Source organism: Danio rerio, chromosome 10, assembly GCF_049306965.1.
Source record: "Danio rerio strain Tuebingen ecotype United States chromosome 10, GRCz12tu, whole genome shotgun sequence".
Classification (NCBI taxonomy): Eukaryota; Metazoa; Chordata; class Actinopteri; order Cypriniformes; family Danionidae; genus Danio; species Danio rerio.
The window spans coordinates 3,472,501-3,490,260 of record NC_133185.1 but is presented as its reverse complement, the minus strand read 5'-3'; the positions used below and the strand labels follow the sequence as shown (position 1 = coordinate 3,490,260).

The 17,760-nt window shown below is 39.1% G+C and overlaps 1 protein-coding gene and 1 long non-coding RNA gene across 9 annotated transcripts in view; one reads left to right on the top strand and one right to left on the bottom strand.

Moving 5' to 3' along the window:
* The window catches only part of LOC141376286 (uncharacterized), a 501,640-nt gene that overhangs the window by 91,778 nt on the left and 392,102 nt on the right, over positions 1 to 17,760 (top strand). The window lies entirely within an intron of this gene.
* zfyve16 (zinc finger, FYVE domain containing 16) overlaps positions 1 to 17,760 on the bottom strand; it is a 51,235-nt gene that overhangs the window by 9,262 nt on the left and 24,213 nt on the right. For 4 of the 8 annotated variants that reach the window (XM_073914337.1, XM_005155535.6, XM_073914338.1 and 1 more), the window contains 9 exons: positions 15,761 to 15,937; positions 10,793 to 10,932; positions 10,494 to 10,707; positions 7,022 to 7,144; positions 6,770 to 6,925; positions 4,912 to 5,136; positions 3,845 to 3,927; positions 1,755 to 1,859; positions 1,522 to 1,672 (listed from right to left, as the gene is read on the bottom strand). In XM_073914337.1, the coding sequence (XP_073770438.1) occupies positions 1,522 to 1,672; positions 1,755 to 1,859; positions 3,845 to 3,927; positions 4,912 to 5,136; positions 6,770 to 6,925; positions 7,022 to 7,144; positions 10,494 to 10,707; positions 10,793 to 10,932; positions 15,761 to 15,937 (1,374 nt within the window). The remainder of the gene's footprint in view (positions 1 to 1,521; positions 1,673 to 1,754; positions 1,860 to 3,844; positions 3,928 to 4,911; positions 5,137 to 6,769; positions 6,926 to 7,021; positions 7,145 to 10,493; positions 10,708 to 10,792; positions 10,933 to 15,760; positions 15,938 to 17,760) is intronic. The other 4 variants (XM_001920883.8, XM_073914340.1, XM_073914341.1 and 1 more) reach the window with 2 other exon arrangements.

The following is a 17,760-nucleotide window of genomic DNA, read 5'->3' as shown; positions in this document are numbered from 1 at the left end:
GGATGGGAATGGATGGATGGACTGGAATGGATGGGTGGATTGAAATGGAAGGATTGGAATGGATGAATTGGAACTGATAGGAATAGATGGATGAACGGGAATGGATGGATGGACTGGAACGAATGGATGGACTGGAATGGATGGATTGGAATGGATGGATTGGAATGGAATGATTAAAAAGGATGGATTGGGATGGATTGGATTGGGATGGATTGGGTTGGAATGGATGGATGAAAAAAATGGAATGGACTGAAATGGATGTATGGATTGGGATATATGGATGGATGGACTGGAATGGATGGGTGGATTGAAATTGAAGGATTGGAATGGATGAATTGGAATTGAGGGGAAAGGATGGATGTACAGAAATGGATGGATGAACTGGATCGGATGGATGGATTGGAATAAATTGATGGATGGACTGGAATGGATGAGTGGATTGGAATGAAAGGATTGGAAAGGATGGATTGGAATGCATCCTTAAACAATTTAAATCTGCACAAAAATATAGTGTAACCTAGAAAAATATGTGCAGTGTGGGTGGAAGAAGCGCGGTGTTTTGATCTGGTTATTGTTGTTTTGCTATAAAGGTTCTGTGACTGTTTTGGGTTGATCGCTAGCAATGGTAGGTAAATGTTGGCAATTAGTAACATCTAAACTCTGATTAAAATATTCAAATTTTAAAAATGGCTAATAAAATATATTGAGTGTTTTTGTGTGTTTGGTTGGGATTTTGGACAGTTTTTGGCCTGGAAACCTTTAAGTGTATCTGGCAACACTGAACCCTTTTCAAACTTCTGGGTTTTTCAGCAGCAGTCTAAAAGTCATCATAGTTGGATAAACTGCGAGCGCAGTGAATAGCTGAGTACAACAGATACATTTTTACATTATAATTTGCTTGAATAACAAAATTAAAACTCCACTATTGTGTTCTTTGTGTTGGAAAAAGGTGAATCACCCATCCACTGGCCTATGGTTAAGAGACTTAATTTACAGTAAAACCTTGTAAAACTTAATAAACACATGTTAAGCAAAACTTCATGATAGAGTTTTGACGACTTAAAAAAAAAAAGTGTAATAACAGCAGCTAGAAAAAATAAATAAATAAATTTACAGTCCCGTCCATATACACTGCATTAGAAACCCTCTCATAAACAACAACTAGTTTTTTAATTTGAGTTTTAAAAACGCCAATTTCCCGCTAACATTTAATTGATGTTGAGCGCTTTCTTAAACAAAGCTGATTGGCCATTGTTCACAGAAATTACATTATACTTAAACAAAACGGCCAATCAGTGGCTCAACAGCGCCCAAATGTTAGCAGGAATCGACATTTTTTTTAAATTTCAGTACCAATTGGTACTAAAATTCCAGTATCATGACAACACTACTACAAAGTATAGCTGTTCATTTTTTTAATCAATAGATTAAAAACCTGTGAGGATTTAAGTTGCTGATGACCATTACATCATATGAAAAGAGTCCATATCATCCAGATCTAATAGCAGCGTCTCGACAAACCTCTCCTGGTTTTTCCTGGTATGCTGTTAGCGCTTGTCTGGTAACTTCCGTCCTCGTTCTGAATGCAAACCAAGTGAGAATCGGCCTCAGTGCTGAAACAGGCACCAAAACTGATGACGTGTTCATTGGAGGAGTTCACCACCTTCAGCATCTACAATAGCCAAAATGGAACAATGAACTCTACAAGACAACGACAACCGCCTGACAGCTCCACAACGCAAAGTGACTCTGACCTCGTTAAACCTGGATTTGGGAATTTCGATGTAGCTGTTTCCCATCTCCATGTGCACCCGAAGACTTTCCACCACAGGTAAACTGTACTGGTAGTTCCTCAGATCCTGTTAAAATCATAAAAGATTTAAACATGTAAAATTAACACTTGACAAAACCTCCAACCTTCAGGCTGCAATGGATTTTTAAAGTTGAATCATTAGTATTTATTCATCAGGTGGAGCTTTTAAAAAAACAATACATATAATATAATATCTATTTCTGATTAAAATCTAATATTTTAATAAAATGCTGTAAAAAAAAAAAAAAAACACCAGTAGGGGAGATGCCCTCTCCAATTGCACCAGACACTTTCTTATAAACATTCCATATTAAAGGGATAACACTGTAAAATCCTGTGTGCGCTTCACACAGGTGAGTGGGCTGAATAAACCACCTGTAGGTAACAAAATCTTCCCTCTTCCTCTCTAAATCCACCAGATACTTTCCTATAAACACTCCAAATTAATGGGATAACACTGTAAAATCCTGTGTGCGCTTCACACAGGTGAGTGGGCTGAATAAACCACCTGTAGGTAACAAAATCTTCCCTCTTCCTCTCTAAATCCACCAGATATTTTCCTATAAACACTCCATATTAATGGGATAACACTGTAAAATCCTGTGTGCGCTTCACACAGGTGAGTGGGCTGAATAAACCACCTGTAGGTAACAAAATCTTCCCTCTTCCTCTCTAAATCCACCAGATACTTTCTTATAAACACTCTGTTACAAAGAAAACTTCTTTTAAACTAAAATAAATAAAGAACTAAATGCTAAACTAACTTACTCTTTAATCCTCATTTGTGAGTCACTTCGGATAAAAGCATCTGCTTGATGAATAAATGCAAATCTAAATATAAAATGTTGTTTACAGGGTGCACATTTTCACCCAAATGAAAGTGATCACATGAATATACATGTACTTTATAATCATATGATCATGTAATAGTAATAACGATCTTATTTTTTTATTATTTGCAAAGTAGAATAACCACTAATAGGCCAATTTGGATGCAAAGCCAAGCTAATTTGCAGAGACGGCACACATTTTTCCATGCCTGCGTCCAGGAAAGTGGTCATGAGTGTGCTTGAAAGGACTATAATTGGAACGGGGAGCAAAGAGGGCTCTTTAATTCGGAGAAATGAAGAGTGGCTCAGAGCTGAAGTACACTAGAGAGGCCTCTAAGCTCATTCATTCACCGTCCTGAGCTGAACCTGACAGTTGGGTTATAAAGTAAAAATAAAATAAAGAAATTACAAGGTTCCCACTCTAAGCCAAATGTCAAAGTCCCTGATGTTTTTTTGACTTTCGCTGACTTTCTGTGACCTATAATGAATTGAAAAACAGGCATCTGTTGTGTTGAGCACTTCCTCCAGAAATCTGTGATCAAAATAAAAAAACATCCAGCAAATGGTGTAAAATTTAAATAAGCTCGCCACAGATTTCGTATGCCATGACAAATGTTTAATGCATGTTAAAATGCGCGAATAAGGTTGAATTTTGAGCGAGGCAGTGGCGCAGTGGGTAGTACTGTCGCTTCACAGCAAGAAGATCGCTGGGTCACTGGTTCGAACCTTGGCTCAGTTGGCGTTTCTGTGTGGAGTTTGCATGTTCTCCCTGCCATCCGGCCGCTCCGGTTTCCCCCACAGTCCAAAGACATGCAGTACAGGTGAATTGGGTAGGCTAAATTGTCCGTAGTGTATGAGCGTGTGTGTGAATGTATGTAAGTATGTGTGGATGTTTCCCAGAGATGGGTTGCGGCTGGAAGGGCATCCGTTGCGTAAAAACTTGCTGGATAAGTTGGCGGTTCATTCCGCTGTGGCAACCCCGGAATAATAAAGGGACTAAGCCGACAAGAAAATGAATGAAAGGTTGAATTTTCAACATCAATATTAGACAGACCAGAGATCAAGATCACATAATGCCATTCATAACCGTAAATAAACAGAAAAAAAACAACAAATCAATGCAGGTTGATGTTTATATAAAAATACACTGAATAACACATAAACTGAGAACTGAAATAAAAAATAAACTGAGAACACATACTGTGAGCAGATTCATGATGGTGTGTCCTGTCTCTTTAAAAACTGACTCACGGAAACGGATGCTCATCAAAGGGCAGGGATACACTGGAAAAACACACACAACAACAACAACTGATGACTTGAAGGACGTCATTATAAGCTAAAACTCATATTAAAGGTCCCATGAAATTAAAGTTTTTCAGATGTTAGTATCAGTATTGTTCGTTTTTTTTGGATATCTTTAAGCTAGTGCAAAAACAGTGACAAAATCTCCACTTAGAAGATATAAAACTTATAAACATGTAAAGCTTGTAGTTTGTCACTTTCGTCTAAATTATTATTCATGTTACCATATAATTCTCATCAAATCTTGACCAATCAAACACTTTCGGGTATCTGACATGCCCCGCCCCCTTCTAGACACTTCTCATTTGATGCGCTTGATCTCAACGGCTGCGTCCGAAACCGCCTACTACTCAGTAGGTACTGCATTTGAATTTAAACGTACTACTCGGCCGTTAGAAAAGTACGTTCTTTACAGTGTGAATGTGAAAAGTATGAATGGAATTCGGACGTACTACATCCGCCATTTTGTCATGGTCACGTGACCTACGTGCGTCAGTTGCGTCGCTTTACTTCCATTCATGAATTCGCTCGCGGGGCATCATGGGATAGCGCAGCATGCATGGGATGCGCACTCCGGAATCTCGCCAGAAGTAGTAAGTCATCCGGGTACTTTTCGCCTACTGATTTTCGAATTCTATGAATTCGGACATACTACTCGGCTCGCATACTGATTTTGGCGTACTATATAGTATGGAAGTATGCGGTTTCTGACGCAGCCAACCACTCTCACTGGCAGAGCGCTGATAAAACAAAATGTTATAGGCTACATTTTTAAAAGGGGAGGAGCTACACTATGTCCCACCCTGTCTTCATGTTTCAGTTGAGATCATCGACAATCGCCAAACATCGAATTTAAATGCACATCAAAGCACTTGACAGGACCTTTAATAATAACTGTAATATTCATCTACAACAATGCTTTCTTCACTACTGTACTAAAGGACGTTTTATAGGAATGCTCACCACTATATTTTGCCCCCAGAGCCAGCAGCAGTCGGAGGGGAAAGACTTTAGCCCAGGGAACCTCTAACTTCTGAATCAAAACTCCACAGAGGAAGGAGACCTGTGGCAGAGCGAGACCCTCCAGCGGCTGAAAGGTAGCCGTGAAGAACAGGACGCCCCCGTGGTCTTTACTACCCAAGAAACTATCCGTGAATGTCACATTGCCAAGATGCTCGATGAACTTCCCTGTGGCAGGACAAAGGAGAAACCAGATAAGCTACAAAAACACTGCTCATTCACATGCTGAATGTTGTTTTGCTCTTTTGTGTGAAAGATAACATATCTTTACCTAAGAACTTCATATTTATGTGAGTAAAATATTCAGTGGCTGGACAATGAAACTGAAACACTGGCCAATTTAGTGTTGGAGGTGTGATGGCTAAATCTGTGCAGCCTGGTGGCCACTCTTCATTGATTGCACATTCCACTTGTAAGAGCAGAGTGTGAAGGTTTAATTAGCATAGTAATAGAACAGTTCTGCTTAAAATATTGCAATGCTATCACATGTTCAATCAGTATGGAAAAGAATAGCGAAAACATTAACGTTTAACCCATTTCTGAGCACAATCTCAAGTATTTGGCTGATCCCACACTGTGCATCGAAAAATCGAATTTTCTTAGGAAGGAATGGATAGAGAATGGTATTTTTGGGTTAGGGCAGGGGTGTCAAACTCAATTCCTGGAGGGCCGAAGCTCTGCACAGTTTAGTTCCAACCCTGCTCCAACACACTTACCTGTAGGTTTCAAACAAGCCTGAAGGACTCAATTAGCTTGATCAGGTGTGTTTAATTAGGGTTGGAACTAAACTGTGCAGAGCTGCGGCCCTTTTGGAACTGAGTTTGACACCTGTGGGTTAGGGGATCTTTTTGAAAATGACAATCTTTTATCAAGTAAACCCAACAAAAATCAGTTTTGGAGATATTTACAGATTAAGCATCTATTAAATACTACTTTTAAGACAGGTAGTCAAGCTCCAGAGGAGGACTGCTATTTATCAGTAATTCTTAGAGCTTATGGCAGAGGGCACAAAGTTTTAGTGTATTATAAATCCTTAGGGGAAAAGATGGGGTGTAGTTTCTATTCTGCTCTTAAAACAGTTTGGAGTAAAGAGCTAAATTGTACATTTAGTGATGCACATTGGGAAAAAAATGCTTATTACAATTTACAATTTTGAATTGTTTTTATTGGGCTCTGAGTGGGCTTTTCAGGCTTGGGTTGAAGGACTCTGCAGGACTTGTGTCTGTCATTCCCAAGGTGAATTGATGCTATAATGCAGGGGTCACCAATCCTGGTCCTAGAGGGCCGGTGTCCCTGCAGGGTTTAGCTCCAACTTGCTTCAACACACCTGCCTGGGTGTTTCAAGTATACCTAGTAAGACCTTGATTAGCTTGTTCAGGTGTGTTTGATTAGGGTTGTAGCGAAAATCTGCAGGACACCGGCCCTCCAGGAACAAGTTTGGTGACCACTGCTATAATGGATGGCAACTAAGGCCATAGAATAATTTGATACTAACTGAAACATCCTGTGCTCCCCTATTTTTTCCTTTTTTTCTATATATTTTTTTCCGTATTATTTTTGTTGTTGTTGTTGTTTTTCTTTTAAATTGAAAACAAAGATGTAAATATGATTGTGATGAAATATATAGTAACATTTTTGTTACATCTTAATAAAAATATTGTAAAAAAAAAAAAAAAAAAAAAAAAAAGAACTGTATTGTTTCAACTCATTTAACACAAGTAGTTTGAACAAACAGCAAACATAATTTGTCGAGTGTGTCTTGTCTTTCCATAAACAAATGTAAGACTTTTTGGGGACATACCTTTTTGTGCATCTTGGTATATGCTAACATACAGGTTGAATACGTCTCGAGGCAGGCTGTTTTCCTCTGGGAGACACTCAATTATAAACACCAGCTCCTTCTGTCCAACTCCCTGCAGACCATTAGAGCTCAGACACCAGCACCTCTTGCCACAATCTACAGCACAGACAGACAGTGATGACTTTTTTCAAAAAAACAAAACAAAATGAACCCGATTGCAGACTTCAGATCACATTAATATAATAAACATACATGTGACGATCTTGACGTTCACCAATAAGTTGGCATTGAGCACAAAGGTGAGAGGTTGTGGACCTCCTTCCTCCAACAGCAGCAATATTTGGCAAGCAGCAGGACGTTCCTCGACCAATAAATCTGTTATGAAATGAAAGAATCAATAATTAAACATCACGAAAAAAAGACCATTAAGAATCATCATTCGACTGAATTCTCTCACTGCACTGTTGTGCGGTCACTGAATAACAGTCAATACAGCAGTAGCTCCAGTTAATGAAATGCAGCCTGTATATTCTTAAAAAAAAATAAGCATACAGTTTTATACATAGATTAATATTGTCATCGATTGCATTTTGCTGTTGTTGTTGTTTGTTTTAGATTCTGTTTCATGATTTCTTATGAAATATATTATATTAAGTGAATAAATATTACGTTACCATTTTAAAAACTTCCCATGAAAGTAAAATAAAGTTTTTTAAATGTTAGTATTAGTATGTTAGACTTAAGGATATCTCTTGTCAATATTTGACAAGAAACTGAAGTATGAGGTGACTTAAAAAAAAAAACAGTGTTGATTGTAGCTTTGGATGTTTATATCAGTTTAAATTTTCTAAACATGAATTTTGTCAGACTGATTATATCATTTACAAATAAATAAATTTTTATTTTAATCGACCTAGCTTGGTCTACACTACAGTTATTCTGTGTTAGGTTTCTGAACACTGCAAAACAAGCTAAAAGTAGGTATGGCCAACCGTCGACATTTTGTTTGCGCGTCATCGCACAAACGGCGGGATACCAAACAAGCGCAAAGAGGCAGGGAGTGAGCGGAGCTAGAGACACCTGCTGGCAATTTGCTTGGATCTGGCTTAGACAGACTTTACTTTGGGAGAACGCTTAATAGAGATGCGTGGATGGGCTATTATTTCATCCGCAACCGCATCATAAAACTCATCATCCGTCCGCCATCCATCCGCACTAACATTTTTGACCAATTTTTAAAACCGCACCCGCCCGCCATCTGCTGACTGAGCTCTTTATTTGAATGGCTTATTCCTTTTTATTATTAAATGAATGTTTCTTTATTGATTATTAGAAAATAGAGAATGACTTTAATGACATGCAGTTAATCCAAACGTGCAAGTCAAATCCAGCATTAATTGACGCTTTGAAGTGACGCTAAACAATACGAGGACGTGTCTTTTCACTTGATTCGATTCCTCGGTCCTTGAGTTTTTTTTTGCGTCCTTCCCTCGCATCCGATAGGGGTGGAAAGATGAGGAAAGAAAGCAAGGGAAGGAAATGAGGATACACAAATAAGAAATGAGAAGCACCCTATAAAGCTCTCAGAATATCAGCAGTGAACTCCGTCTCCAATCGGTGCACAGGGACAAAAATAAATAAATAAATAGCCTAAATGAAACGCACTGTACTGTACATTTTTTTTATTATAGTAGCCTAATAGAAAACGCATTTTGACACATCATTTCAACATTCAGACGAGAGCGCCTGGCCTCTAATGCGCCCTGCTGCACTGAAGGAGCGCTCGCTCGCAGCACTTGTTGCTGGAATGCATAGAATTCTCTTGGCAAGGTGCTGTAGACGTGGGAATGACTGCCTTGTTTCTCCCAAAAGGAAAGTAGATTTCCCTCTGCTGATCCGTCTATTCTTAATTTTGTAGAGGAAGACTTCTGTACTTCATCCAGAATTAGTGTATCCGATTCCTCCTCTCATTCTGTGAAGTCAGTCCTAGGCTTTTTCGTTGGTGCGCCAGCTATGTGTACAAAAACAGTACAACCGCCCACCACCCGCCCAAATTTAATTAAAATATTATTTTTCGTCTCGTCATCCGCCCGATCCGCGGCTGTAACCGCCATCCGCGCATCTCTAATGCTTAATACTTTATTACCTGCGACTCGCTTGTGTTCTGACCACATGTGCTTGGCTATACACTAAATCAATAAAGTGTTTAGACTTTTAAAAACACTGCTGTAATACACTGAGCAACTAAACATCGTTCTTATAATGTTTATCAACAGGAGGAAAACGCGAATTACTTCCAAACACTTATGTGTTTGAACATGTAACACTTAGATATAGTCTGTGTCAGTAAATGCAAGACTATTGATGAAATCCAGCACAACACTGTATGATAATGCTCCAGAAGACTGTTTATAGAGATGGTATATAAGTAAATAACTTCACTCACATGGGAAACGGAGGCCATGTGAATGGTTTGTGAGCACAATTAAGTGCACACAGCATGACATATCATCTGATAATTGTAGGAAATAATTCCAAAAGGCAACTGACTGTGTAAAAAAAAACATTAAACACAGAAATATGATGAATATGCCGTGTTCAGCAGCTAATCAGACGGAATTAGTGGTGAAGTGACCGAGACCAGCGAGACCTAGCTGTCACTCAAGTGGCCACGCCCTTAATTATGCAAACTTAATATAACCTAATATAAAGGAAACGGATGAGTTATAAAAAAATTCACCCCCCTCACAGTTGTCATGAAGGGTAATATTAGCTATATGAACCAAAATCGTTCTTTGCACCAGGCTGTAAACACCTTTTTTCCTGCAGTAGAGTTGGCTATTTTAGCAGTGGGCTCAAATGAAATTTGCTCTGTTATGGAGCCAGGACTAGCGGAATTTCGATTAATTGCAGTTTCAGTTACTTCCGTATTGGCTTCCCGAAGGAGAGTGAGAGGTTGCCGCTTGGTGTTTCCTGATGTGCTTATAACAGGGTGAGGGGATGGGGGATATAAATGGGGTAATATCTGTTAAAAGTATTTTTATATGTGATTTTAAAAATTATATGATTTCATTTTTGGAAATAAAAAACTGAATTAAGGAAAAAAAAAAAAAAGTTTTGAAACAAATCTTTGACCTTAAACTAAATTAAATATGTTGGCTAACGGATGTCTTCAGTGGAGTGCATATAACACTGTTTACCTACTGTACTTTTAGTCTTTCGTAAAGTAGAGAGAAAGTAAAAAGGCTGAATGGAGGAGGCTCGTTCTTTATCCTGGTGCTGCAGATGCTCTGTTTAACTGTTTTCTCGTTAGTGAATTCTTCAGGTTTTCCACTTACAAAGTCCACCATGTAAATAGTAAATACACCATGGTGCGACAAAACTGACTCTTAAAGGGAATGGGAGATGAGACTCTGATTGGTTTATTCCTAAACACACCTATAACTCATTAAGAGATTAAGCACAACCATGTTAGACCATGTCGGATTTGTCCGTCCTTAAAATAGCAAACATGGATTCGGACACGTCCTTAATGCTTTAGCGCCACAAGCTTTAGACTTTGTGCCTAGATCGTTAAAATAGAGCTTGTAAAGATGTAAACATACAGCAGAACAAATGTAGGTTAGGAATTATTTTGGTACCAACTCCCAGATTCATGAACTCCCTACAGATTATTAAAATGTTTCTTTTTTCAAGCTTTCATGGAGACATAACAAGCCATTACCCCCTTCTTCCTCCTCTCCGGTGATAATGAGAAGTGGCGGCAGACCGTCATCATCCTCTGGCACCAGACTGGCATCTCTCTGCACACAGTTGCCCACGCCGCACAGCAGACCGTAATCCCACGGGCCTCTGACGGGTGGACGGCTCGCCTCCACAGGGCTGTCAGATCTGCCTCCAACACTCTCCTCACGCTCATCCGGAAACTTATCGTCAGGCTGAAAAGGCAGCAAATCAATGAAGGCCTTCAATTGTCATCATCAGTTATCTGCAGCATCGGTTAAGAGGATTTAGCAGTCTCACCGCCGGCGGGTCTGGCGTTACTGGGCTCGACTCCTGAGAAGATCTTCGTGTTTGCACAGAGAGTTTGGTCGTGTCGGCTACCTCACCGTTCGGCAGGATGCCATCGGCAAACCACACATGCTTCTGCTCGCGTGGAAAACCTACAACAGCAACAACAAAAAGACAAAACAACAGCTTCATTAGGATCAGCCTGCAAATGATGTACTATATAAACTTAGCTTGAACTATGGAATGATGTGGATCTTTCTACGATTACATCTAGATACCAGACTGTTTAAAATGAAATCAAAAGTAACCATATTGATTTTGTTAGCTCACGTTGCTAGTTTTGTGGTGAACAATTCATCTGCACATGTCATTAAGACCAAAAAAAAAAAAAGATTTGCTCTTGTAATCTTTAATCTAAATCTGAAAATGCACTTCCTGTTTGTTTTCAGTTAAATTCTTAAATTAGGTATATCTAAAGTTTTGGGTGTGGCTAACATACTTAACCACACCCCTCTAGCTATCAGTTTTGACAACAAACAGAAATGGTGAGGAGGAGGAGGAGTCTGTTGGGTTGTAAAAACTCTCCCCAAACCATTTCCCGATCTTTCTGAAAGAAATGGCTACTTTACTACATCCAATCAGTTTGCAGTATAAAAAAAGCCACACCCACTGTTTTCTCAATTAATATTCAGTTTCTCTAGGAACTGCATCACAATACGGAAAAAAAGGGCACAGCTTCTGATTCCTGCTGACTTTATGTGTTATAAAAGGGTATTTCGTTTACAATGTAAACAGATTCAAATAAAAAAAAATACACCACATAACCACTGATACAAAACCAACAATTTTGTGACCCGTCGGACCCCTAGTTACTATTATGACATCGACATGACAGCAAGAAGTACAGCTTATTATGCATAAATCCAGTACCATATATAATTACTAGGGATGTAACGGTATTGTAAATACCGTCATACCGCAATATTAATTATTTTCGATATTACCGTAGTCGCATGACTCGGTAAAACTATAGGTCTTCTGAGAAAATTTGCTCAGGCGAATGAAGCGAACGGGAGGTAGCGAAAACTACAATTCCCATCAGCCCATGCTTGACCATCATCCCTTGCGGTCTGTTGTCGCTACAGATCCAGTAATGCGGAAATGGAGTGTGCTGCTAGAAGCGGGGATCAAAAAGAGCTGGAAAACTCTAAAGCGGGTGTTGTCGCCGCGCGCGTACTGAATAGCGGTGTTGTCGCGCGAGTTCTTATCAGCTGGGTATGTCGCGTCGCGGGGGCACTTTTGATCATTTTGGAAGGGCACTTTCTATCCAAGACTAAAAAGGGCATGTGCACTGCACAGGTTGAGCCCTGTGTGTGCACGTGCCTGCAAGTTGGGGAATACGACTAATAATCAGTCATGGGGACTGCAGAAACACAGCACACTGTTCAGATTGATGCAGACATGAGACCTCTATCTCACTCATGGTTTGTCCTCTCAAGTGGGGGAAAGACAATGCACAACGTTACCCACTGCTGTCAACCTGGGCCAAGTCATATCCCTCTTGTCCCAGAAACCTCAGTCCCAAATGAGAGGGTTTTTTCTGTTGCAGGGGACATTGTAAATACCCAGAGATACCAGCTTTTACCAGATTATATTTATATGATAATTTTCCTTTAAACCCATCTCTATCTAAGTGAGTGAGTGATTAAATGTTGAATGTGATGAGTTTTCAACAATACTAAATTGAAACTTAATTTTTTTACATGGTTTAATATTTTTTTGTTATTAAAATTGAAGTTCCTGTTTCAAAGCTTACAGATAGATGGCTAATTTGTATGTCATTGACACTTTTGGCACTTTTTTGGAGTATTTTAATAAGTTTTGTTTTTTCCTGTAAATGATTCAATAAATACCGTACCGTGACATTCATACCGAGGTATTACCGTACCGTGAAATTCTGATACCGTTACATCTCTAATAATTACTTATTTTCAAAATAAGTGCAACTTTTCTCTCATTAACCATAGCAAAACAGGATAAAAAAAAGAGGAAACTTTATATCAATCTGAATCAAGCACAAAGACATTTACATTAGATGTCGCCTAGGCCAAAGAGCTTAGAATGAGCTTAGAATGACAAGTCACAACTGTCTTCAGTTCCAGTATGTTCTTGGGGCATTTTTCCTTCAGTTTTGTCTTCAGCGAGTAAAAAAACTAGCTGATCATGATTTCGAGGATCGATAGACCTGTCCTTTACAACACATGCAGCGATCTCAGATCAGTTCATCCAGACATTTTAATCTGATTTGCGAACTTGTTTGAAGAACCAAAGTAGCCAAAGATCAGTTATCAAGATTAAAAGATCCAGGATCTGCCAATTCAGCTTAGATGATTTAATGCTGAGTTCAGACTGCATGGTTTTAGCCCCGATTTTGACTCGCCGACAAATGCCTGACATAACAGGCAAATTGGTGCTCATGCACGCGAGTGACGATCACACAGTATAAACAAACATCAAAGATGCGATCTGAGAGAGTCGCTGATGAGTCGCCGATGCCTGTGAGATATTTGGCGTGCTGAATATCTGGACCTGTCGATGATTCAAATAATGCCATGTGAAATGAGTTCTGACTGAAAATAACATCAGCGATCACCTACAGCCAATGAGAGAGCAGCATTTACTTGTGTGTGTGTGTGTGTGTGTGTGTGTGTGTGTGTGTGTGTCTGCAGGAGAGCGGGAGGTTGAGGGAGAAGTTAAAAGCACTCATTTGGGTTTATTTGGACCCAAGAAATGGAGGAAAAACTAGTGGAGGTTTGACAGGAGCACCCGTGTCTGTTTGATGATGTCATACAGAAAGTTAAAAAAGAAAGTTGAGGAGAAATTGCTAATTCCCTTCAACCCAGGTGACCCATGTACATGCAAACATGTACATTTCTACCCCGTTAAAGGCTTCTTTCTCGTAATGTAGTTAATAACAAAAGATATTCTACATGTTTTTGGCTGTGAGACGTAGTTTGGATGAAGTTGTCGGCGATTCTTCCTATTGTAAAGTCATGCAATGTGAAAGCCTCTGTCGCCGATACATCTTGCAGTGTAAACAAAGCAGCGACAAAACGCTAGCCCAGATAGTCATGCAGTGTGAAAACATCTGAGACATGACTACTTTGAAAATCATGCAGTCTGAACTCGGCATAAGCGAGGAACGAAGAACAGACCCCAGGAACGTGTCTCTCTTGTTTAGCTGTGATCTGGTCTTATTACCGTGTAAACAGGGCATCATCAGTCATGTTAAATTTGTCGTCTCATCTGCTTAGTCATCCTTGCCTTTCTCATAGTAATCTTCATGAACTAGCCTATACGCCGCGTGATAGCCTTGGTTGAAAAAGCCACGCAGTGCAGCACGCATGTGAGCAATAATGAAAATAGACTGACTGCTTCAAAAAGGCACTCAAATTGCGAAATGACAAGAAATAATATAGATCGCGCCACCAAACACATGAAAACAAAACTAACGAGCCTGCTTTAAAAAGTTAAGGAGTAGAAAATACAGATATTTGTGTAAAAATGTAAAAAGTTGTCAAAAATTAGTACTGATGCCAGAAACATCTACTTAACCACTTAAACTCTGCTGCTATTTGGGGATTTCCGCCTGGATTTTGTCTACCCAAATTTAAAAGCTTCCCAAATCCACATGCAGAGGTGTAAATGCAAAAATGTGGTATCATTTTAAAGAAAACCCTTTGAATTTTCATAAAACACTATTGAAAGTGTTTAAAATAACTGTATATGCTGCCTGTGTTATAATAAACACCTAAAAAAAGAGGCGCTTTTTGTATTTTTTTTTTTTTATAAACTCAAATTTGAAAGTGTACGTTTTAGGTTGTGTGTGGTCTAGCGTGCTGTAATTAATGTTGGTGGTTCCTGAACATGTCTGTAATCATAGGAAAAAAGAAAAATGTCTCCACCATAATCTATGCTAAAGTTATCGTGTTCCAACTGATGAGAGGTGCTGTACAAGCCACAGGGAGCGATCATTGTTTCATATTTCACTATTCTTTTGTTTGATCAAACATAATTCACTGTGTTTGGACCACGTCAGACATATAAAAAGATTACTTATGCACATCACCTCAAAAACAGAGGAGAATGGCCCTGAAGCGCACAGCATAAGGTAAGAGATGACAGCTGTCTGTGCTATCTGGGGCTGCTTATTGATCATAAATGTATTGTTTACACTTCTGCGCCATGGAAACACCACGATTCATTCAGCAACTGTTTGACATGTGAATATAATTCAGTAAAAAGAATACTAGAACTGTATGAGCACCGGCAAGAGCTTTCATTTGAGCTATAACTTGTACATGCGTCATATAAAAAAATATGAAAATGAACCAATGTAAAATACCCAGCTCGGATATCCAAAATACTGTGTATTTAAGTGTAAATAACTAAATACAGTAGAATAAAAACCAAAGTGATGCATATATGCATACAATATAGATTCTACAGTTTCAAACGACACCACTTACGAGGGTCTGGTGCAATGCTAGCACTTTAAATCTGAAAGCGAAAGTCGATGACGTCAGGAGTTTAACTGGTTAGGTACAGTAATAAAGTATTTGTACTTCGTTACTTTCCATTTCTGATTATATGCTGTCATCATGGCAAAGATAAAATAAATCAATTATTAGAAATGAGTTTTTAAACTATTATGTTCATAAATGTGTTGAAAAAATCTTTCTTAAACATAAATTGAGGAAATATTATAAACTATTTCAAATTTAACAGGAGGTCTTATAATTTTGACTTCAACTGTTTGTCACTTTGATCAGCGTAACAGCTGACCTAGTCTTGCAGCAGACTATATAATTTGGAAAACAAGCAAATTGGGCCACTCTTCCAGTCATGAATGCATTACATTAAGTGGAAGTCACTTTGTTTTATGGTCTCTATAGCTCTGGCTCAGAGTGCAGTGCGTACCGTCATTACCGGGGTGTTTGAGGACAGACACGGGGACCATGACGGTGGGTGGGGGAGAGTTGAGAGTCCCGGCGGCGCGGGCCTGCTGCATGGGCGGTATGGTGGAGCAGTACTCTGATGGGATGTTGGGATTGGGACTGGGCCCAGTGGGGCTCATCATTCTCTCATGGGCTTGAGCTGCACACACACAAACAAACAAACAAACAAAATCAGCCACTCCTGAATCAGGTGCCCTTTTTTTTTAAGTGCGGTGAATGAAAGGTCATGCTGGGAGAGAGAATGAAAGAGAAAAAGAGAACAGTGGGTAAATGCTATACAAAATGGACGAGGTAGATCTCATTAAATGTTGTTAATAGGAATTTATGTAAAGTCCCAAGTTTTAACATACAAATGAAATCAAAACTAACCATTTTGTTTTGTTAGCTCACATGCTAGTTTTTGTGCATGTCATTCAGAAAAAAAACTATTGAAATCTGAAAATGCACTTCTTTGTTTTCAGTTCAATTCTCAGGTTTGGTCTGTTTGAGGTATTGGGCGTGGCCAACGTACCTAACCACACCCCTTTGACTGTCAGTTTTGACAACAAACAAAAATGGTGAGCAGGAGGAGTCTGTTAGGCAGGTCGCACACCAGAAGCGCCACGCAGCGGCATGCATTTTGGAATTCTGAAAATCGGTTTCTATCAGGGTACACATATCGGCGCCGCAAGTTGACGGCGCTCTGCCACGACTCAGGACGCAGTTCATATTTCAGCCGCGCCACAGATTGCCATCTGATTAGTTTCATGTTAAATATCGTGCGAATGTGCGCGTGTAATACTTTAAACTGTCACGTGTACGCCGTGTGCGCTTTTGGTGTGCGACCTGTTTTAGGTTGTAATAACTCTTCTAAAAGCCTTTTCCCAATCTTTCTGTATGAAATGACTACTTTACTACATCCAATCAGCTTGCAGTAAAAATAAACAAGCCACGCCCACTGTTTTCTCATTTAATATTCTGTTTCTCGTCGGCGCCAATAGTCTAGTGGTTAGGGCGTCAACACATAGCACCGAGGTGCACACGGCGACCCGAGTTTGATTCCCGGCTCGAGGTCTTTTGCCGATCCTTCCCCTGTATCCGCTCCCCACACTTTCCTGTCTGTAAAATCTCCACTGTCCTGTCCAAATAAAGGTGAAAACCCCTAAAAAATTATAAAAATAAAATTTATATAAAAAAAATAAAAAATTCTGTTTCTCTAGGAACTGCGTCACAATACGAAAAGAAATAACGGTCGCAGCTTCAGGTTCATGTGGACTTTAATAAAGTGAAATTAAAAGATTAATTTGTACATAAATAAGTGCGTTTAATATTATTTTTTTATTGTCCCTTTGTAAGGACTATGTAACATTCTGTTATACTTTGTTCGGACCAGATGTGGCACGCCTGAATAATTTGCGCTATTCACACGTAATAAGTAGTGATGGGAAGTTCAGATCATTTTACTGACTGTGACCTTTGAGCAAATCTTTTTTCGAGTCATTTCGTTCAATTTGACAAAATATTATTAAAATGTTACGGGTTGCTTCAAAACTCATCTACAATTAGCCCAAACGTTCATAACACTACAAACAAGTCCTAACTAACTCATTCGACACTGCCACCTAAACAAAGCTGGACTCACTTTCCTGACTTTTTTCAAACTAAAGGTGTGAAACCACCCTGTTGAGACGGGGGATTTCATGGCCCTAAAAGTAAACTTAAAGTATGTGTAAAGTATGTGTAAAATAAACATGAAGTACATGTATTTCACGTGTTAAATTCACATATATTTGAACCATTTGGCTTTCCATTTAAATCTGACGCGCAAATGAAGCGAGTAAACTGAAAATTTTCAATCGTTTATTTACGCAAGAATAGCGTGATTTATTTGCACATGGCACGTCTGGTGTGACCACAGCATAAATCTATTTAGAATAAACGGTTAAAAATGTCTTCAAAACACTGAACTGAATAAAATATGTT